This window comes from Panulirus ornatus, chromosome 17 (genome assembly GCF_036320965.1).
Source record: "Panulirus ornatus isolate Po-2019 chromosome 17, ASM3632096v1, whole genome shotgun sequence".
NCBI classification, from domain to species: Eukaryota; Metazoa; Arthropoda; class Malacostraca; order Decapoda; family Palinuridae; genus Panulirus; species Panulirus ornatus.
Window position 1 is genome coordinate 33,137,316 of NC_092240.1, and position 23,629 is coordinate 33,160,944.

A 23,629-nucleotide genomic window follows, 5' to 3' on the forward strand; every position below is an offset into this window, starting at 1 on the left:
GACACATATATCCTCTTGGTCAATCTTTCCTCACCCATTCTCTCCATGTGCCCAAATCATTTTAAAACACCCTCCTCTGCTCTCTCAACCAAGCTCTTTTTATTTCCACACATCTCTCTTACCCTTACGTTACTTACTCGATCAAACCACCTCACACCACACATTGTCCTCAAACATCTCATTTCCAGCACATCCATCCTCCTGCGCACAACTCTATCCATAGCCCACGCCTCGCAACCATACAACATTGTTGGAACCACTATTCCTTCAAACGTACCCATTTTTGCTTTCCGAGATAATGTTCTCGACTTCCACACATTCTTCAAGGCTCCCAGGATTTTCGCCCCCTCCCCCACCTTATGATCCACTTCCGCTTCCATGGTTCCATCCGCTGCCAGATCCACTCCCAGATATCTAAAGCACTTTACTTCCTCCAGTTTTTCTCCATTCAAACTTACCTCCCAATTGACTTGACCCTCAACCCTACTGTACCTAATAACCTTGCTCTTATTCACATTTACTCTTAACTTTCTTCTTTCACACACTTTACCAAACTCAGTCACCAGCTTCTGCAGTTTCTCACATGAATCAGCCACCAGCGCTGTATCATCAGCGAATAACAACTGACCCACTTCCCAAGCTCTCTCATCCCCAACAGACTTCATACTTGCCCATCTTTCCAAAACTCTTGCATTTACCTCCCTAACAACCCCATCCATAAACAAATTAAACAACCATGGAGACATCACACACCCTTGCCGCAAACCTACATTCACTGAGAACCAATCACTTTCCTCTCTTCCTACACGTACACATGCCTTACATCCTCGATAAAAACTTTTCACTGCTTCTAACAACTTGCCTCCCACACCATATATTCTTAATACCTTCCACAGAGCATCTCTATCAACTCTATCATATGCCTTCTCCAGATATATAAATGCTACATACAAATCCATTTGCTTTTCTAAGTATTTCTCACATACATTCTTCAAAGCAAAAACCTGATCCACACATCCTCTACCACTTCTGAAACCACACTGCTCTTCCCCAATCTGATGCTCTGTACATGCCTTCACCCTCTCAATCAATACCCTCCCATATAATTTACCAGGAATACTCAACAAACTTATACCTCTGTAATTTGAGCACTCACTCTTATCCCCTTTGCCTTTGTACAATTGCTCTATGCATGCATTCCGCCAATCCTCAGGCACCTCACCATGAGTCATACATACATAAAATAACCTTACCAACCAGTCAATAATACAGTCACCCCCTTTTTTAATAAATTCCACTGCAATACCATACAAACCTGCTGCCTTGCCGGCTTTCATCTTCCGCAAAGCTTTTACTACCTCTTCTCTGTTTACCAAATCATTTTCCCTAACCCTCTCACTTTGCACACCACCTCGACCAAAACACCCTATATCTGCCACTCTATCATCAAACACATTCAACAAACCTTCAAAATACTCACTCCATCTCCTTCTCACATCACCACTACTTGATATCACCTCCCCATTTGCGCCCTTCACTGAAGTTCCCATTTGCTCCCTTGTCTTACGCACTTTATTTACCTCCTTCCAGAACATCGTTTTATTCTCCCTAAAATTTAATTATACTCTCACCCCAACTCTCATTTGCCCTCTTTTTCACCTCTTGCACCTTTCTCTTGACCTCCTGTCTCTTTCTTTTATACATCTCCCACTCAATTGCATTTTTTCCCTGCAAAAATCGTCCAAATGCCTCTCTCTTCTCTTTCACTAATACTCTTACTTCTTCATCCCACCACTCACTACCCTTTCTAATCAACCCACCTCCCACTCTTCTCATGCCACAAGCATCTTTTGCGCAATCCATCACTGATTCCCTAAATACATCCCATTCCTCCCCCACTCCCCTTACTTCCATTGTTCTCACCTTTTTCCATTCTGTACTCAGTCTCTCCTGGTACTTCCTCACACAAGTCTCCTTCCTAAGCTCACTTACTCTCACCACCCTCTTCACCCCAACATTCACCCTTCTTTTATGAAAACCCATACAAATCTTCACCTTAGCCTCCACAAGATAATGATCAGACATCCCTCCAGTTGCACCTCTCAGCACATTAACATCCAAAAGTCTCTCTTTCGCGCACCTGTCAATTAACACGTAATCCAATAACGCTCTCTGGCCATCTCTCCTACTTACATACGTATACTTATGTATATCTCGCTTTTTAAACCAGGTATTCCCAATCACCAGTCCTTTTTCAGCACATAAATCTACAAGCTCTTCACCATTTCCATTTACAACACTGAACACCCCATGTATATCAATTATTCCCTCAACTGCCACATTACTCACCTTTGCGTTCAAATCACCCATCACTATAACCCGGTCTCGTGCATCAAAACCACTAACACACTCATTCAGCTGCTCCCAAAACACTTGCCTCTCATGATCTTTCTTCTCATGCCCAGGTGCATATGCACCAATAATCACCCATCTCTCTGCATCAACTTTCAGTTTTACCCATATTAATCGATAATTTACTTTCTTACATTCTATCACATACTCCCACAACTCCTGTTTCAGGAGTACTGCTACTCTTTCCCTTGCTCTTGTCCTTTCACTAACCCCTGACTTTACTCCCAAGACATTCCCAAACCACTCTTCCCCTTTACCCTTGAGCTTCGTTTCACTCAGAGCCAAAACATCCAGGTTCCTTTCCTCAAACATACTACCTATCTCTCCTTTTTTCACATCTTGGTTACATCCACACACATTTAGACACCCCAGTCTGAGCCTTCGAGGAGGATGAGCACTCCCCGCGTGACTCCTTCTGTTTCCCATTTAGAAAGTTAGAAAATACAAGGAGGGGAGGATTTCTGGCCCCCCGCTCCCGTACCCTCTAGTCGCCTTCTACGACATATATATATATATTTTTTTTTTTAAATTATTCGCCATTTCCCGCGTTAACGAGGTAGCTTTAAGAACAGAGGACTGGGCCTTTTTTGGAATATCCTCACCTGGCCCCCTCTGTTCCTTCTTTTGGGAAAAAAAAAAGAAAAGAAAAGAGAGGGGAGGATTTCCAGCCCCCCGCTCCCTCCCCTTTTAGTCGCCTTCTACGACACGCAGGGAATACGTGGGAAGTATTCTTAATCCCCTATCCCCAGGGATAATAAATTACATACTAGGGTTTATAAATGTTCATTTTTTTTTTTTTTTTGTCGCTGTCTCCCGCGTTTGCGAGGTAGCGCAAGGAAACAGACGAAAGAAATGGCCCAAACCACCCCCATACACATGTATATACATACGTCCACACACGCAAATATACACACCTACACAGCTTTCCATGGTTCACCCCAGACGCCTTCCTATTACGTACAGGTTTCTTCATATTCATAATCATATACAAGGGCCTCAGCTGCAATGTACTGGAATACATAAAAAAGATAATGTAAAAAATAAGACAAACATTAATTTCACTGCGAGTTCTACTAACTACATATATGGATGCCATTATATACAAAGATGTAAAAAATCTTCATTCTTAAGAAGCAGATTATTTCTATCTAAATAACATAATTCCAATTTAAAGCTCTACAGAGGGATAAAATGATCATATATATATATATATATATATATATATATATATATATATATATATATATATATATATATATATATATATTATATATATATATATATATATATATATATATATATATATATATATATATATATATATATATATATATTATATATATATATTATATATATATATTATATATATATATTATATATATATATATATATATATATATATATATATATATATATATATATATATATATATATATATATATATATGTATATATATATATAGGGGATAGGGGATTAAGAATACTTCCCACGTATTCCCTGCGTGTCGTAGAAGGCGACTAAAACGGGAGGGAGCGGGGGGCTGGAAATCCTCCCCTCTCGTTTTTTTTTTAATTTTCCAAAAGAAGGAACAGAGAATTGGGCCAGGTGAGGGTATTCCCTCAAAGGCCCAGTCCTCTGTTCTTAATGCTACCTCGCTAACGCGGGAAATGGCGAATAGTTTAAAAGAAAAAGAAAAAAGATATATATATATATTCTTTTCTTTCTTTCAAACTATTCGCCATTTCCCGCATTAGCGAGGTAGCGTTAAGAACAGAGGACTGGGCCTTTGAGGGAATACCCTCTCCTGGCCCAATTCTCTGTTCCTTCTTTTGGAAAATTAAAAAAAAACCGAGAGGGGAGGATTTCCAGCCCCCCGCTCCCTCCCCTTTTAGTCGCCTTCTACGACACGCAGGGAATACGTGGGAAGTACTCTTAATCCCCTATCCCCAGGGATAATATATATATATATATATATATATATATATATATATATATATATATATATATATATATATATATATATATATATATATATATATATATATATATGGGAGGGTATTGAGTGAGAGGGTGAAGGCATGTACAGAGCATCAGATTGGGGAAGAGCAGTGTGGTTTCAGAAGTGGTAGAGGATGTGTGGATCAGGTGTTTGCTTTGAAGAATGTATGTGAGAAATACTTAGAAAAGCAAATGGATTTGTATGTAGCATTTATGGATCTGGAGAAGGCATATGATAGAGTTGATAGAGATGCTCTGTGGAAGGTATTAAGAATATATGGTGTGGGAAGCAAGTTGTTAGAAGCAGTGAAAAGTTTTTATCGAGGATGTAAGGCATGTGTACGTGTAGGAAGAGAGGAAAGTGATTGGCTCTCAGTGAATGTAGGTTTGTGGCAGGGGTGTGTGATGTCTCCATGGTTGTTTAATTTGTTTATGGATGGGGTTGTTAGGGAGGTAAATGCAAGAGTCTTGGAAAGAGGGGCAAGTATGAAGTCTGTTGGGGATGAGAGAGCTTGGGAAGTGAGTCAGTTGTTGTTCGCTGATGATACAGCGCTGGTGGTGGATTCATGTGAGAAACTGCAGAAGCTGGTGACGGAGTTTGGTAAAGTGTGTGGAAGAAGAAAGTTAAGAGTAAATGTGAATAAGAGCAAGGTTATTAGGTACAGTAGGGTTGAGGGTCAAGTCAATTGGGAGGTGAGTTTGAATGGTGAAAAACTGGAGGAAGTGAAGTGTTTTAGATATCTGGGAGTGGATCTGTCAGCGGATGGAACCATGGAAGCGGAAGTGGATCATAGGGTGGGGGAGGGGGCGAAAATTTTGGGAGCCTTGAAAAATGTGTGGAAGTCGAGAACATTATCCCGGAAAGCAAAAATGGGTATGTTTGAAGGAATAGTGGTTCCAACAATGTTGTATGGTTGCGAGGCGTGGGCTATGGATAGAGTTGTGCGCAGGAGGATGGATGTGCTGGAAATGAGATGTTTGAGGACAATGTGTGGTGTGAGGTGGTTTGATCGAGTAAGTAACGTAAGGGTAAGAGAGATGTGTGGAAATAAAGAGAGCGTGGTTGAGAGAGCAGAAGAGGGTGTTTTGAAATGGTTTGGGCACATGGAGAGAATGAGTGAGGAAAGATTGACCAAGAGGATATATGTGTCAGAGGTGGAGGGAACGTGGAGAAGAGGGAGACCAAATTGGAGGTGGAAAGATGGAGTGAAAAAGATTTTGTGTGATCGGGGCCTGAACATGCAGGAGGGTGAAAGGAGGGCAAGGAATAGAGTGAAGTGGAGCGATGTGGTATACCGAGGTTGACGTGCTGTCAGTGGATTGAATCGGGGCATGTGAAGCGTCTGGGGTAAACCATGGAAAGCTGTGTAGGTATGTATATTTGCGTGTGTGGACATATGTATATACATGTGTATGGGGGTGGGTTGGGCCATTTCTTTCGTCTGTTTCCTTGCGCTACCTCGCAAACGCGGGAGACAGCGACAAAGGGAAAAAAAAGAATATATATATATATATATATATATGTGTGTATGTGTGTGTGTGTTGGAAAGGATCACAATTTTGCACGTGATCAAGATATTCCTATGAGTCCACAGGGAAAATGAAACACGATAAGTTCCCAAGTGCACTTTCGTGTAATAATCACATCATCAGGGGAAACACAAGAGAGAAATATAAGTCAATTGATATACATCGAACAGACGAAGCTAGGACGCCATTTGGTAATCATGCGATTGTCCAAAACATGTATTGGACAATGGCATGTTTACCTAATGGCATCTTAGCTTCGTCTCTTCGATGTATATCAACTGACTGTTATATTTCTCTCTTGTCTCCCCTGATGATGTGATTATTACACAAAAGTGCCCTTGGGAACTTATCGTGTTTCATTTTCCCCGTAGACTCTTAGGAATATATGTGTGTGTGTGTGTGTGTAAGAGATTGGATGGATCTTTCTTTGTCTGTTTCCTGGCGCTACGTCACTAATGCGGGAAATGGCAATCAAGTGTAATGAATGTTATGAATGAATATATATATTATCCCTGAGGTAGGGGAGAAAGAATTTTACCTCTGTATTTCCCATGTGTCATAGAAGGCAATTAGTTGGGTCAGGAGTGGGGTGCTAAAAACCCTCCCCTCCTTGTGTTTCAATTTTCAAATGAGGAAACAGAAGTAGCCAGGCAGGGAGTGCTTGTCCTCCTCGAAGGCTTAGACTGGAGTGTCTGAATGTGTGTGGATGTAACCAAGATGAGAAGAGAGATAGTTAGTATGTTTGAAGAAAGAAACCTGGATGTTCTGGCTCTTGAGTGAAAGAAAGCTCAAGGATAAAGGAGAAGAATGGTTTGAAATCATTTTAGGAGTAAAGTAAGGGGCTAATGAGAGGACAAGAACTAAGGAAGGAGTAGCACCACTACTGAAGTAGAAGTTGTGGGAGTGTGTGATAGAGTGTAAGAAAGTAAATTCTAGATTGATGTGGGAGAACTGAAAGTGGGTGGTGAGAGATTGAATGATTATTGGTATTGATGCTCCTGGCCATGAGAAGAAAGATCAGAGAGGCAAGTGTTTTGGGAGAAACTGAGAGATTGTGTTAGCTGTTTTGGTGCATGAGACCTGGTATTAGTGATGGGTTATTTAAATGCGAAGGTAAGTAATGTGGCAGTTAAGGGTATATTTTGGTTTGCATGGTGTATTTAGTGTTATAAATGGAAATGTTGTAGAGCTTGTGGAGTTCTTTAATGAAAAAAGACAGTGATTGGGAATACGTGGTTAAAAAAAGAGAGATATACATGTGTACTTATGTGGGTAGGAAAGATGGTATTTGGCCATTAATAGATTACATAGAAATTGATAGCTTTTATTCACACATCATACATCTGGTTATTGAGAGTATTGTTTCTAATGATATGAGCAGCTGCAGCATGCCTCAGGAGGCCTTTCTTTTAGGGAGGGGGGATTTCACTTCTGGGTTCTGTATTTCTTCCACCTGCACTTTGAAGATGGTTGGCTCTTACCTTTCCATGGTCAGCTCTTACCTTTCTAAAGAGGAGTGCTCTTCTGGAAGCAAGATAATGTGGGTACTCATGAGATTTCCAGGTGCAATGGGTGCTTAGAACTCACAATCAGGTGGCTGCTTCCTCCAACACATCAGTGCCTTGCCTCATTCAGGCCATGACCCTATGGACCTAAAACAGGGACCTATAATTCTTTAGGAACTTTGCCAATTCCATGCCCAAATGTCTGGAGATGGTAATCAAGGACAAAGGAGAGATAACAAAGTACTAAAATGTAAGTATGACATCACCTTTGAAAATGTGTCTGGAGGTGGGCAAAGTGTTTTTCCAAACATTGTATGGCTGCCATCATTTGTTCTAGAATTTCTTATTTCACTTTTATTTCCTGAATGTGATAATCAAGATCCTTTTCATACTATTTCAAAACCACATTCAACATCCACTGAATCAGTATCATTGTCAGTAATGTCCCCGAGGCAATCATTAATTTTCTGGGCTGAACATGCATGGCTGTTGTAGAAAGCAGTGACCATACGCACATGGGAGGGACAGGGCCATCTCTACCTTCCTTCTCAGTATTATGTGGGAAACTTGTTGCAGCAGAATTTTTTCTTAAGGTTATTGTAGTTACTCATGATATAAGGCATCTCTTCATACCAAAAATGCAACTTCAAATTTAGAGGAAGGTGGAGAGAAGGAACTCTTCAAAGTAAGGTTGCTGTCGCTGCAGTGAACCTGTACAAATACAGTTGCAGTTGTGATATAGTGAAGTAGTTGTATGATAGTAGAGAAGGTTCAAGATATGTTTAGAGCCCTGTGAATGTAAACTTTTCCCTGTACATCCATACAGTACAAATTGGTAGTGAAACAAGAACTCTTTTACTAGATGCATGTACGTAATATATTGAGATATAAGGTAGAATGCGTGTATTTACTATTTATGATTATGGTTTGTGTGCTGCTGCATGGAGAGAGTTTTACACTTATGTTGGCCTTCCTCTTAATTTTGTATATATGTCTAATCTTCTGTATGCACATCTGTATGCACCCACTTATATACACCCCAGTTCATGCCATGTACTCGTTAATTAATCCACACCAAAAGAGAGAATGAACAACTTGGTCACCTGAGAGCAAGCTTTCCTGTTCAGGATTTGAACGTGGGCCCATTAGATTAATTGTTTGCAGTGATAACCATGGCACCACTGAGGCTCATGAAATATGACTGGAGATAGATGATTTAATTTTCGCATTTTATTATACCTTAGAAATTAACATGATCCTTACTTAGGACCTATGTGATTTACGACCATCTGCACTTATGACTGGAAAAAATATAAGAGAATAAAAATTATGAAATATGAAGTAAAGTATCTGAAATAAGAAGTAAATAGAAACCTTTTTTTTTTTTTTTTTTTTTTTTTTTTTTTTTTTTTTTTTTTGCCGCTGTCTCCCGCGTTTGCGAGGTAGCGCAAGGAAACAGACGAAAGAAATGGCCCAACCCACCCCATACACATGTATATACATACGTCCACACACGCAAATATACATACCCCAGACGCTTCACATGCCCTGATTCAATCCACTGACAGCACGTCAACCCCGGTATACCACATCGCTCCAATTCACTCTATTCCTTGCCCTCCTTTCACCCTCCTGCATGTTCAGGCCCCGATCACACAAAATCTTTTTCACTCCATCTTTCCACCTCCAATTTGGTCTCCCTCTTCTCCTCGTTCCCTCCACCTCCGACACATATATCCTCTTGGTCAATCTTTCCTCACTCATTCTCTCCATGTGCCCAAACCATTTCAAAACACCCTCTTCTGCTCTCTCAACCACGCTCTTTTTATTTCCACACATCTCTCTTACCCTTACGTTACTTACTCGATCAAACCACCTCACACCACACATTGTCCTCAAACATCTCATTTCCAGCACATCCATCCTCCTGCGCACCACTCTATCCATAGCCCACACCTCGCAACCATACAACATTGTTGGAACCACTATTCCTTCAAACATACCCATTTTTGCTTTCTGAGATAATGTTCTCGACTTCCACACATTCTTCAAGGCTCCCAGAATTTTCGCCCCCTCCCCCATCCTATGATCCACTTCCGCTTCCATGGTTCCATCCGCTGCCAGATCCACTCCCAGATATCTAAAACACTTCACTTCCTCCAGTTTTTCTCCATTCAAACTCACCTCCCAATTTACTTGACCCTCAACCCTACTGTACCTAATAACCTTGCTCTTATTCACATTTACTCTTAACTTTCTTCTTTCACACACTTTACCAAACTCAGTCACCAGCTTCTGCAGTTTCTCACATGAATCAGCCACCAGCGCTGTATCATCAGTGAACAACAACTGACTCACTTCCCAAGCTCTCTCATCCCCAACAGACTTCATACTTGCCCCTCTTTCCAAAACTCTTGCATTCACCTCCCTAACAACCCCATCCATAAACAAATTAAACAACCATGGAGACATCACACACCCCTGCCGCAAACCTACATTCACTGAGAATCAATCACTTTCCTCTCTTCCTACACGTACACATGCCTTACATCCTCGATAAAAACTTTTCACTGCTTCTAACAACTTGCCTCCCACACCATATATTCTTAATACCTTCCACAGAGCATCTCTATCAACTCTATCATATGCCTTCTCCAGATCCATAAATGCTACATACAAATCCATTTGCTTTTCTAAGTATTTCTCACATACATTCTTCAAAGCAAACACCTGATCCACACATCCTCTACCACTTCTGAAACCACACTGCTCTTCCCCAGTCTGATGCTCTGTACATGCCTTCACCTTCTCAATCAATACCCTCCCATATAATTTACCAGGAATACTCAACAAACTTATACCTCTGTAATTTGAGCACTCACTCTTATCCCCTTTGCCTTTGTACAATGGCACTATGCACGCATTCCGCCAATCCTCAGGCACCTCACCATGAGTCATACATACATTAAATAACCTTACCAACCAGTCAACAATACAGTCACCCCCTTTTTTAATAAATTCCACTGCAATACCATCCAAACCTGCTGCCTTGCCGGCTTTCATCTTCCGCAAAGCTTTTACTACCTCTTCTATGTTTACCAAATCATTTTCCCTAACCCTCTCACTTTGCACACCACCTCGACCAAAACACCCTATATCTGCCACTCTATCATGAAACACATTCAACAAACCTTCAAAATACTCACTCCATCTTCTCACATCACCACTACTTGTTATCACCTTCCCATTTTCTCCCTTGTCTTACGCACTTTATTTACCTCCTTCCAGAACATCTTTTTATTCTCCTTAAAATTTAATGATACTCTCTCACCCCAACTCTCATTTGCCCTATTTTTCACCTCTTGCACCTTTCTCTTGACCTCCTGTCTCTTTCTTTTATACATCTCCCACTCAATTGCATTTTTTCCCTGCAAAAATCGTCCAAATGCCTCTCTCTTCTCTTTCACTTATACTCTTACTTCTTCATCCCACCACTCACTACCCTTTCTAATCAACCCATCTCCCACTCTTCTCATGCCACAAGCATCTTTTGCGCAATCCATCACTGATTCCCTAAATACATCCCATTCCTCCCCCACTCCCCTTACTTCCATTGTTCTCACCTTTTTCCATTCTGTACTCAGTCTCTCCTGGTACTTCCTCACACAAGTCTCCTTCCCAAGCTCACTTACTCTCACCACCCTCTTCACCCCAACATTCACTCTTCTTTTCTGAAAACCCATACAAATCTTCACCTTAGCCTCCACAAGATAATGATCAGACATCCCTTCAGTTGCACCTCTCAGCACATTAACATCCAAAAGTCTCTCTTTTGCGCGCCTGTCAATTAACACGTAATCCAATAACGCTCTCTGGCCATCTCTCCTACTTACATAAGTATACTTATGTATATCTCGCTTTTTAAACCAGGTATTCCCAATCATCAGTCCTATTTCAGCACATAAATCTACAAGCTCTTCACCATTTCCATTTACAACACTGAACACCCCATGTATACCAATTATTCCCTCAACTGCCACATTACTCACCTTTGCATTCAAATCACCCATCACTATAACCCGGTCTCGTGCATCAAAACCACTAACACACTCATTCAGCTGCTCCCAAAACACTTGCCTCATGGATTTCTGGCCCCCCGCTCCCGTCCCCTCTAGTCGCTTTCTACGACACGCGAGGAATGCGTGGGAAGTATTCTTTCACCCCTATCCCCAGGGATAATATATATGTATATATATATATATATATATATATATATATATATATATATATATATATATATATATATATACACATACACACACATACACACACACACGCACATATACACACACACACACACACATACATATATATACATATGAAAAATGTAAGAAACAATTTAGAAAACTGAAACTTCTAGCTGGAAATGAAATGAAAAATGAATGTCACATACTGGTTCAACCTCTGGCTATGGAAAAAGGAAATGTATAATTTCTTTACACAAACGTCAATAATAGTTCTCATCAATTTAACCACTGTATCAATAAGCTTCAATGTCTAAGCTACATTTTTTCCAATTCACCACTTTCCTGTCAAAGCACCATGTATGAAAACTATCACTCCAGTAACACAACTATAAACATTTACTTCCCCTTTAAAAAGTTCTGGGGAAGTCTGACTCGATACACTGCGGGACACTCTACCACCTGGCAAGGTTTGTGTTGCAATGGTTCTTGATTCACAAACGTAGTAGCATCACTGGTGGGCCAAGGTAGAACTGACTTGCTCCTTGCAAAACACAACTTAAAGATGACATTAGAGTCCCACTGGGCAGATAGAAATTGAGTAAGATAAAAGAATGCTGTACAGGTATACAAATTCTACATCCCCTGCTGACATATGTTCATCTTATGTCCATTTTTAGATCCAACTGGTCGGTCAGAACAGAACTCAGACGTATGTCGGAAAGGGGATGTAATTAATTTTTACTTTATGATAATGATCTTAATCAGACACATCCATTTATCTAATTTAAAAGGACTGTGAAAATGACAAGATTTTGCTGGTCAATCTCAGCAACATGGTACCTTTGGGAAAGTAAATCAGCTAATCGTGTTATGATTGTTCCAGGTATGTATGGTGAAGGGATCACATATGACTCGGGAATGACAATCCTTCAGAAGAGTCATGGATACACGACTGGGAATGCAATGAAACTTTCACACCAAGAAAGAGTAAGTTTTATGAGTTAAGCAAATTTAGATACTTTACTGATATAAACATTACTTTTTATAGGATATTGCTAAACATTATCAGAATCCTTACAAAATACTCATTGTTTGTTTCCATATTTTGACATGCCACATCAGCAAGTGAGTGACTTACAAATATGTTTCATAGTGAATTCTGTAGTATATATTGTTTCTTTTTCAATGTAAAATTTTATTTAAGAGATGGGCAAAAAGCATTTGCATGAATTACTAAGTATTATCTTTCACTGAAATGGAGATGTGTATTGATATGTCTTTGGAGGAAGATATAAATTTTGATGAAAAGATAAGAGTTGAGTAGCTTGTCAATGAATTGGGAGTACAGATAGATTGGAATATAGCACAAGATAGGTATAAAGAAAGTTTGTTCAGTATCAAATTGCACTATATTTTTTAGATTTATTTCCATGTAAATGAAGGGTTGGGGATCATGGGCCAAAAAGAAATCCATTGGCAAAAGATTAAAAGTGGATCATAGGGTGGGGGAGGGGGCGAAAATTCTGGGGGCCTTGAAGAATGTGTAGAAGTCGAGAACATTATCTCGGAAAGCAAAAATGGGTATGTTTGAAGGAATAGTGGTTCCAACAATGTTGTATGGTTGCGAGGCGTGGGCTATGGATAGAGTTGTGCGCAGGAGGATGGATGTGCTGGAAATGAGATGTTTGAGGACAATGTGTGGTGTGAGGTGGTTTGATCGAGTGAGTAACGTAAGGGTAAGAGAGATGTGTGGAAATAAAGAGAGCGTGGTTGAGAGAGCAGAAGAGGGTGTTTTGAAGTGGTTTGGGCACATGGAGAGAATGAGTGAGGAAAGATTGACCAAGAGGATATATGTGTCGGAGGTGGAGGGAACGAGGAGAAGAGGGAGACCAAATTGGAGGTGGAAAGATGGAGTGAAAAAGATTTTGTGTGATCGGGTCCTGAACATGCAGGAGGGTGAAAGGAGGGCAAGGAATAGAGTGAATTGGAGCGATGTGGTATACCGGGGTTGACGTGCTGTCAGTGGATTGAATCAGGGCATGTGAGGCGTCTGGGGTAAACCATGGAAAGCTGTGTAGGTATGTATATTTGCGTGTGTGGACGTATGTATATACATGTGTATGGGGGTGGGTTGGGCCATTTCTTTCGTCTGTTTCCTTGCGCTACCTCGCAAACGCGGGAGACAGCGACAAAGTATAATAAAAAAAAAAATATATGTTTTATATATTTGATACTTTGACGCTGTCTCCTGTGTTAGCGAGGTATATGTTTTATATATTTGATACTTTGACGCTGGCTCCTGTGTTAGCGAGGTAGTGGAAGGAAACACACGAAAGAATGGCCCAACCCACCCACGTACACATGTATATATATAAACGCCCACACACGCACATATACATACCTATACATTTCAACGAATACATACATATACATGCACAGACATATACATATATACACGTATATATTCAAACATGCTGCCTTCATCCATTTCCACTGCCACCCCACCACACATGAAATGACACCCCCCTCCCCCGGCGTGCACATGAGGTAGTGCTAGGAAAAGACAACAAAGGCCACATTCAGATCACACTCAGTCTCTAGCTGTCATGTGTAAAGCACCGAAACCAAAGCTCCCTTTCCACATCCAGGCCCCACAAAACTTTCCATGGTTTACCCCAGATGCTTCACATGCCCTGGTTCAGTCCATTGACAGCATGCATGTTGACCCCAGTATACCTCATCATCGTCCCATTTCACTCTATTCCTTGCACACCTTTCACCCTTCTGTATATTCAGGCCCCAATTGCTCAAAATCTTTTTCACTCCATCTTTCCACCTCCAATTTGGTCTCCCACTTCTTGTTCCCTCCACCTCTGACACATATATCCTGCTTGTCAATCTTTCCTCACTCATTCTTTCCATGTGACCAAACCATTTCAATATACCCTCTCCTGCTCTCTCAACCACACTTTTTATTACCATTGATTCACACCAGGGGATGTGAAGCGTCTGGGGTAAACCATGGAAAGTTTTGTGGGGCCTTGATGTGGGAAGGGAGTTTTGGTTTTGGAGCATTACATATGACAGCTTGAGACTGAGTCTGAACAAATGTGGCCTTTGTAGTCTTTTCCTAGCACTACCTCACGCGCATGCGGAAGGGGGGGTACTGTTTCATGTGTGGCGGTGTGGCGACCAGAATGGATGAAGGCAGCAAGTATGAATACGTACACTTGTATATATGTATATGGTTGTGTATATGTATGTATACGGTGAAATGTATAGGTATGTATATGTGCGTGTGTAAGCGTTTATGTACGTGCTTGTGTATGTGGATGGGTTGGCCTATTCTTTCGTCTGTTTTCTTGCACTACCTCACTAACGTAGGTGACCAATTTTTTTCTTTCTTTTTTTTTTTACAATGTTTGGTGGGAGGTGGTTTGATCGGGCAAATAATGAAAGGTTGAAAAATGTGTGGTAATAAAAAGAGTGTGGTTGAGAGATTAGAAGGAGGGTGTGTTGAAACGGTTTGGAGATATGAAGAGAAAGAGTGAGGAAAGATTGACAAAGAAGATATATGTGTCAAAGGTGGAGAGAAGAAGCAAGAGACCAAATTGGAGGGAGAAGGATGGAGTGAAAAAGATTTTGAGGGATTGGGGCCTGAACATACAGGAGAGTGAAAGGCGTGCAGGGAATAGAGTGAATTGGAATGACGTGGTATACCAGAGTGGACATCCTGTCAGTGGATTGAACCAGGGCACGTGAAGCGTCTGGGATAAATCTTGAAAGGTCTGTGGGGCCTGGATGTGGAAAGGGAGCTGTGGTTTCAGTGCATTCCACATGACAGCTAAAGACTGAGTGTGAACAAATGTGGCCTTTCTTGTCAGTTCCTGGCACTGCCTCACTATTTCATGTGTGGTGGGGTGGCGATAGGAATGGATGAAGGCTGCAAGTATGAATATGTACATATGTATATATGTATGTGTCTTTGTATGTAGTATGGTGAAATGTATATGTATATATATGTATGTGTGTGGGAGTTTATATATATACATGTGTATGTGGGTTGGTTGGGCCATTACTCGTCTTTCCTTGTGCTACTTTGCTGACGCGGGAGACGGTGGTTACGTATAATATACAAGATGATTTTTTCATATATATTCACCATTTTGCGCATTAGCAAGGTAGCGTAAAGAACAGAGGACTGAGCCTTCGAGGGAGTATCCTCACTTGGCCCCTTCTCTGTTTCTTTTTTGGAAAAATTATAACAGGAGGGAAAGATTTCCAGCTGCACTGCTCCCTCCCCTTTTAGTTGCCTTCTACGACATGCAGGGAATATGTGGGATGTATTCTTTCTCTCCTATCCAAGGGATGATATATTCATCATTATTTATGTATATTATACTTTGTTGCTTTCTTCTGCGTTAGCGAGGTAGCGCATGGAAATAGACAAAAGAATGGCCCAACCCACCCACATACACATGTATATACATACACACACATATACATACCTTTACATTTCAACATATGCATATATATATATATATATATATATATATATATATATATATATATATATATTATCCCTGGGGATAGGGGATTAAGAATACTTCCCATGTATTCCCTGGGTGTCGTAGAAGGCGACTAAAAGGGGAGGGAGCGGGGGGCTGGAAATCCTCCCCTCTCTTTTTTTTTTGATTTTCCAAAAGAAGGAACAGAGGGGGCCAGGTGAGGATATTCCAAAAAAGGCCCAGTCCTCTGTTCTTAACGCTACCTCGCTAACGCGGGAAATGGCGAATAGTTTTAAAAAAAAAAAATGTATAAAAGAAAGAGACAGGAGGTCAAGAGAAAGGTGCAAGAGGTGAAAAAGAGGGCAAATGAGAGTTGGGGTGAGAGAGTATCATTAAATTTTAGGGAGAATAAAAAGATGTTCTGGAAGGAGGTAAATAAAGTGCGTAAGACAAGGGAGAAAATGGGAACTTCAGTGAAGGGCGCAAATGGGGAGGTGATAACAAGTAGTGGTGATGTGAGAAGGAGATGGAGTGAGTATTTTGAAGGTTTGTTGAATGTGTTTGATGATAAAGTGGCAGATATAGGGTGTTTTGGTCGAGGTGGTGTGCAAAGTGAGAGGGTTAGGGAAAATGATTTGGTAAACAGAGAAGAGGTAGTAAAAGCTTTGCGGAGGATGAAAGCCGGCAAGGCAGCAGGTTTGGATGGTATTGCAGTGGAATTTATTAAAAAAGGGGGTGACTGTATTATTGACTGGTTGGTAAGGTTATTTAATGTATGTATGATTCATGGTGAGGTGCCTGAAGATTGGCAGAATGCGTGCATAGTGCCTTTGTACAAAGGCAAAGGGGATAAGAGTGAGTGCTCAAATTACAGAGGTATAAGTTTGTTGAGTATTCCTGGTAAATCATATTGGAGGGTATTGATTGAGAGGATGAAGGCATGTACAGAGCATCAGATTGGGGAAGAGCAGTGTGGTTTCAGAAGTGGTAGAGGATGTGTGGATCAGGTGTTTGCTTTGAAGAATGTATGTGAGAAATACTTAGAAAAGCAAATGGATTTGTATGTGGCATTTATGGATCTGGAGAAGGCATATGATAGAGTTGATAGAGATGCTCTGTGGAAGGTATTAAGAATATATGGTGTGGGAGGCAAGTTGTTAGAAGCAGTGAAAAGTTTTTATCGAGGATGTAAGGCATGTGTACGTGTAGGAAGAGAGGAAAGTGATTGGTTCTCAGTGAATGTAGGTTTGCAGCAGGGGTGTGTGATGTCTCCATGGTTGTTTAATTTGTTTATGGATGGGGTTGTTAGGGAGGTAAATGCAAGAGTTTTGGAAAGAGGGGCAAGTATGAAGTCTGTTGGGGATGAGAGAGCTTGGGAAGTGAGTCAGTTGTTGTTCGCTGATGATACAGCGCTGGTGGCTGATTCATGTGAGAAACTGCAGAAGCTGGTGACTGAGTTTGGTAAAGTGTGTGAAGAAGAAAGTTAAGAGTAAATGTGAATAAGAGCAAGGTTATTAGGTACAGTAGGGTTGAGGGTCAAGTCAATTGGGAAGTGAGTTTGAATGGAGAAAAACTGGAGGAAGTGAAGTGTTTTAGATATCTGGGAGTGGATCTGGCAGCAGATGGAACCATGGAAGCGGAAGTGGATCATAGGGTGGGGGAGGGGGCGAAAATCTTGGGGCCTTGAAGAATGTGTGGAAGTCGAGAACATTATCTCGGAAAGCAAAAATGGGTATGTTTGAAGGAATAGTGGTTCCAACAATGTTGTATGGTTGCGAGGCGTGGGCTATGGATAGAGTTGTGCGCAGGAGGATGGATGTGCTGGAAATGAGATGTTTGAGGACAATGTGTGGTGTGAGGTGGTTTGATCGAGTGAGTAACGTAAGGGTAAGAGAGATGTGTGGAAATAAAAAGAGCGTGGTTGAGAGAGCAGAAGAGGGTGTTTTGAAGTGGTTTGGGCACATGGAGAGAATGAGTGAGGAAAGATTGACCAAGAGGATATATGTGTCGGAGGTGGAGGGAACGAGGAGAAGAGGGAGACCAAATTGGAGGTGGAAAGATGGAGTGAAAAAGATTTTGTGTGATCGGGGCCTGAACATGCAGGAGGGTGAAAGGAGGGCAAGGAATAGAGTGAATTGGAGCGATGTGGTATACTGGGGTTGACGATCTGTCAGTGGATTGAATCAAGGCATGTGAAGCGTCTGGGGTAAACCATGGAAAGCTGTGTAGGTATGTATATTTGCGTGTGTGGACGTATGTATATACATGTGTATGGGGGGGTTGGGCCATTTCTTTCGTCTGTTTCCTTGCGCTACCTCGCAAACGCGGGAGACAGCGACAAAGTATAATAAATAAATAAATAATATATATATATATATATGTACATATTTATTTTTTTTTATTTTGCTTTGTCTCTGTCTCCCGCATTTGCGAGGTAGCGCAAGGAAACAGACGAAAAAAATGGCCCAACCCACCCCCATACACTATGTATATACATACACGTCCACACATGTAAATATACATACCCATACATCTCAATGTACACAGATATATACACACACAGACACATACATATATACACATGCACACAATTCACACTGTCTGCCTTTATTCATTCCCATCGCCACCTCGCCACACATGGAATAACTTCCCCCTCCCCCCCTCATGTGTGCGATGTATCACTAGGAAAAGACAACAAAGGCCCCATTCGTTCACACTCAGTCTCTAGCTGTCATGCAGTAATCACAGCTCCCTTTCCACATCCAGGCCCCACACAACTTTCCATGGTTTACCCCAGACGCTTCACATGCCCTGATTCAATCCATTGACAGCACGTCGACCCCGGTATACCACATCGATCCAATTCACTCTATTCCTTGCCCGCCTTTCACCCTCCTGCATGTTCAGACCCCAATCACTCAAAATCTTTTTCACTCCATCTTTCCACCTCCAATTTGGTCTCCCACTTCTCCTCGTTCCCTCCACCTCCGACACATATATCCTCTTGGTCAATCTTTCCTCACTCATTCTCTCCATGTGCCCAAACCATTTCAAAACACCCTCTTCTGCTCTCTCAACCTGGCTCTTTTTATTTCCACACATCTCTCTTACCCTTACATTACTTACTCGATCAAACCACCTCACACCACATATTGTCCTCAAACATCCCATTTCCAGCACATCCACCCTCCTGCGCACAACTCTATCTATAGCCCACGCCTCGCAACCATACAATGTTGTTGGAACCACTATTCCTTCAAACATACCCATTTTTGCTTTCGGAGATACTGTTCTCACCTTCCACACATTCTTCAATGCTCCCAGGATTTTCACCCCCTCCCCACCCTATGATTCAGTTCCGCTTCCATGGTTCCATCTGCTGCCAGATCCACTCCCAGATATCTAAAACACTACTTCCTCCAGTTTTTCTCCATTCAAACTTACCTCCCATATACATACATATACAGACATATACATATATACAGATGCACATAATTCGTATTTGCTGCCTTTATTCATTCCTGTCGCCACCCCACCACACATGAAATGACACTCCGCTCCCCTCGCACACGTGCAAGGTAGCGCTAGGAAAAGACAACCAAGGCCACATTCTTTCACACTCAGTCTCTAGCTGTCATTTATGATATACCCAAACAGTCTATAGCTGTCATGTATAATGCACCGAAACCACAACTCCCTTTCCACATCCAGGCCCCACACAACTTTCCATTGTTTACCCGAGATGCTTCACATGCCCTGGTTCAATCCAATGACAGCATGTCGACCCCAGTATACCACATCGTTCCAATTCACTCTATTCCTTGCACGCCTTTCACCCTCCTGCATGTTCAAGCCCTGATTGCTCAAAATCTTTTTTACTCCATCCTTCCACCTCCAATTTGGTCTCCCACTTCTCCTCATTCCCTCCTCCTCTCACACATATATCCTGTTTGTCAATCTTTCCTCACTCATTCTCTCCATGTGACCAAACCATTTCAATACACTGTCTTCTGCTCTCTCAACCACATTCTTTTTATTACCACACATCTCTCTTACCCCTTCATTACTTACTCAATCAAACCACCTCACACCACGTATTGTCCTCAAACATCTCATTTCCAACACATCCACCCTCCTGCGCACAACCCTATCTATAGCCCACGCCTTGCATCCTTATAACATTGTTGGAACCATCATTCCTTCAAACATACCCTTTTTGGCTTTCCGAGATGCTGTTCTCGCCTTCCACACATTCTTTAATGCTCCCAGAACTTTCACCCCCTCCCCCACCCTGTGACTCGCTTCTGCTTCCAAGGTTCCATCCGCTGCCAAATCCACTCTCAGATATTTAAAATGCTTCACTTCCTCCAGTTTTTCTTATTCAAATTTACCCCCCATTTGACGTGTCCCTCAACCCTACTGTACCTAATAACCTTGCTCTTATTCACATTTACTCTCAGCTTTCTTCTTTCACACAGTTTGCCAAACTCAGTCACCAGCTTCCGCAGTTTCTCACCCGAATCAGCCACCAGCGCTGTATCATCAGCGAACAACAACTGACTCACTTCCCAAGACCTCTCATCCACAACATAGTGCATACTTGCCCCTCTCTCCAAAACTCTTCCATTCACCTCCCTAACAATCCCATCCATAGACAAATTAAACAACCATGGAGACATCACACACCCCTACCGCAAGCCGACATTCACTGAGATCCGATCACTTTCCTCTCTTCCTACTCATACAAGTGCCTTACATCCTCAATTAAAACTTTTCACCGCTTCTAACAAATTGCCTCCCACTCCATATACTCTTAATGCCTTCCACAGAGCATCTCTATCAACTCTATCATATGCCTTCTCCAGATCCATAAATGCTACATACAAATCCATTTGTTTTTCTAAGTATTTCTCACATACATTTTTCAAAGCAAACACCTGATCCACACATCCTCAACCACTTCTGTAACCACACTGCTTTTCTCTAGTCAGATGCTCTGTACATGCCTTCAATCTCTCAGTCAATACCCTCCCATATAATTTCCCAGGAATACTCAACAAACTTATATCTCTATAATTTGAACACTCATTTTTATCCCCTTTTCCTTTGTACAGTGGCACTATGCATGCATTCTGCCAATCCTCAGGCACTTCACCATGAGCCATACATACATTGAATATCCTCACCAACCAGTCAGCAACATTATATATCCTGGGGATAGGGGACAAAAAGTACTTCCCACGCATTCCCTGCATGTCGTACAAGGCGACTAAAGGGGATGGGAATGGGAAGGCTAGAAAGCCTCCCCTCCTTGTACTTTAATTTTCTAAAATGGGAAACAGAAGGAGTCATGTGGGGAGTGCTCATCCTCCTCAAAGGCTCAGATTGGGGTGTCTGAATGTGTGTGGATGTAACAAAGATGAGAAAAAAGAAGAGATAGGGAGTATGTTTGAGGAAAGGAACCTGGATGTTTTGGCTCTGAGTGAAACGAAGCTCAAGGGTAAAGGGGAAGAGTGGTTTGAGAATGTCTTGGGAGTAAAGTCAGGGGTTAGTGAGAGTACAAGAGCAAAGGAAGGAGTAACACTACTCCTGAAGCAGGAGTTGCGGGAGTATGTGATAGATCGTAGGATGTAGCAGCGGATGGAACCATGGACGCAGAAGTGAAGCACAGGGTGGGGAAGGGGGCAAAGGTTCTAGGAGCATTGAAGAATGTGTGGAAGGCGAGAACATTATCTCGGAGAGCAAAAATGGGGATGTTTGAAGGAATAGTGGTTCTAACAATGTTATACGGTTGTGAGGCATGGGCTGTTGATAGGGTTGTGCGGAGGAGGGTGGATGTGTTGGAAATGAAATGTTTGAGAACAGTATGTGGTGTGAGGTGGTTTGATTGACTAAGTAATGAAAGGGTAAGAGAGATGTTTGGTAATGAAATGAGCATGGTTGAGAGAGCAGAAGAGGGTGTATTGAAATGGTTTGGTCACATGGAGAGAATGAGTGAGGAAAGATTGACAAAGAGGATATATGTGTAGGAGGTAGGGGGAACGAGGGGAATCAGGAGGCCAAATTGCGAGGTGGAAGGATGGAGTGAAAAAGATTTTGAACGGTCGGGGCATGAACATACAGGAGGGTGAAGGGCGTGCAAGGAATAGAGTGAATTGAAATGATGTGGTATACTTGGGTTGATGTGCTGTCAATGGATTGAATCAGGGCATGTGAAGCGTCTGGGGTAACCATGGGAAGCTTTGTGGGTCTGGATGTGGAAAGGGAGCTGTGGTTTCAATGCATTACATATGACAGCTAGGGACTAAGTGTGAACAAATATGGCCTTTGTTGTCTTTTCCTAGCGCTACCTCGCACTCGCGTGGGGGAAGGGGGGTGCTGTTTCATGTTGGGCAGAGTGGCGATAGGGAATGGATGAAGGCAGCATGTATATGTACTTGTGAATATATGTATATATTTGCATTTATATGGATGTATCCCTGTGGATAGGGGAGAAAGAATACTTCCCATGCATTCCCTGTGTGTCATAGAAGGCGACTAAAGGGGACAGGAGCAGGAAGCTAGAAACCCTCCCCTCCTTATATTTTAGCTTTCTAAAAGGGGAAACAGAAGGAGGAGTCATGCAGGGAGTGCTCATCTTCCTTGAAGGCTCAAATTGGGGTGTCTAAATGTGTGTGGATGTAACAAAGATGAGAAAAAAGGAGAGATAGGGAGTATGTTTGAGGAAAGGAACCTGGATGTTTTGGCTCTGAGTGAAATGAAGCTCAAGGGTAAAGGGGAAGAGTGGTTTGGGAATGTCTTGGTAGTAAAGTCAGCTTTGGTGAGAGGACAAGAACAAAGGAAGGAGTAGCACTCCTCCTGCAGCAGGAGTTGTGGGAGTATGTGATAGAGTGTAAAAAAGTAAACTCTAGATTAATATGGGTAAAACTGAAAGTAGATGGAGAGAGATGGGTGATTATTGGTGCCCATGCACCTGGTCATAAGAAGAAAGATCATGAGAGGCAAGTGTTTTGGAAGCAGCTGAGTGAGTGTGTTAGCAGCTTTGATGCACGAGACTGGGTTATAGTGATGGGTGATTTGAATGCAAAGGTGAGTAATGTGGTAGTTGAGGGTATAATTGGTGTGCATGGGGTGTTCAGTGTTGTAAATGGAAATGGTGAAGAGCTTGTAGATTTGTGTGCAGAAAAAGGTCTGGTGATTGGGAACACTTGGTTTAAAAAGAGATATATATTCGTATGCACATGTAAGTAGGAGAGATGGCCAGAGAGCCTTATTGGATTACGTGTTAATTGATAGGCGTGTGAAAGAGAGACTTTTGGATGTTAATGTGCTGATCATTATCTTGTGTAGGCGAAGGTGAAGATTTGTGTAGGTTTTCAGAAAAGAAGGGAGAATGTTGGGGTGAAGAGAGTGGTGACAGTAAGTGAGC

The 23,629-nt window shown here is 41.8% G+C and overlaps 1 protein-coding gene across 2 annotated transcripts in view; it reads left to right on the top strand.

Moving 5' to 3' along the window:
- LOC139754664 (uncharacterized) overlaps positions 1-23,629 on the top strand; it is a 337,643-nt gene that overhangs the window by 281,700 nt on the left and 32,314 nt on the right. For both annotated transcript variants that reach the window (XM_071672209.1, XM_071672210.1), the window contains one exon: positions 12,576-12,679. In XM_071672209.1, the coding sequence (XP_071528310.1) occupies positions 12,576-12,679 (104 nt within the window). The remainder of the gene's footprint in view (positions 1-12,575; positions 12,680-23,629) is intronic.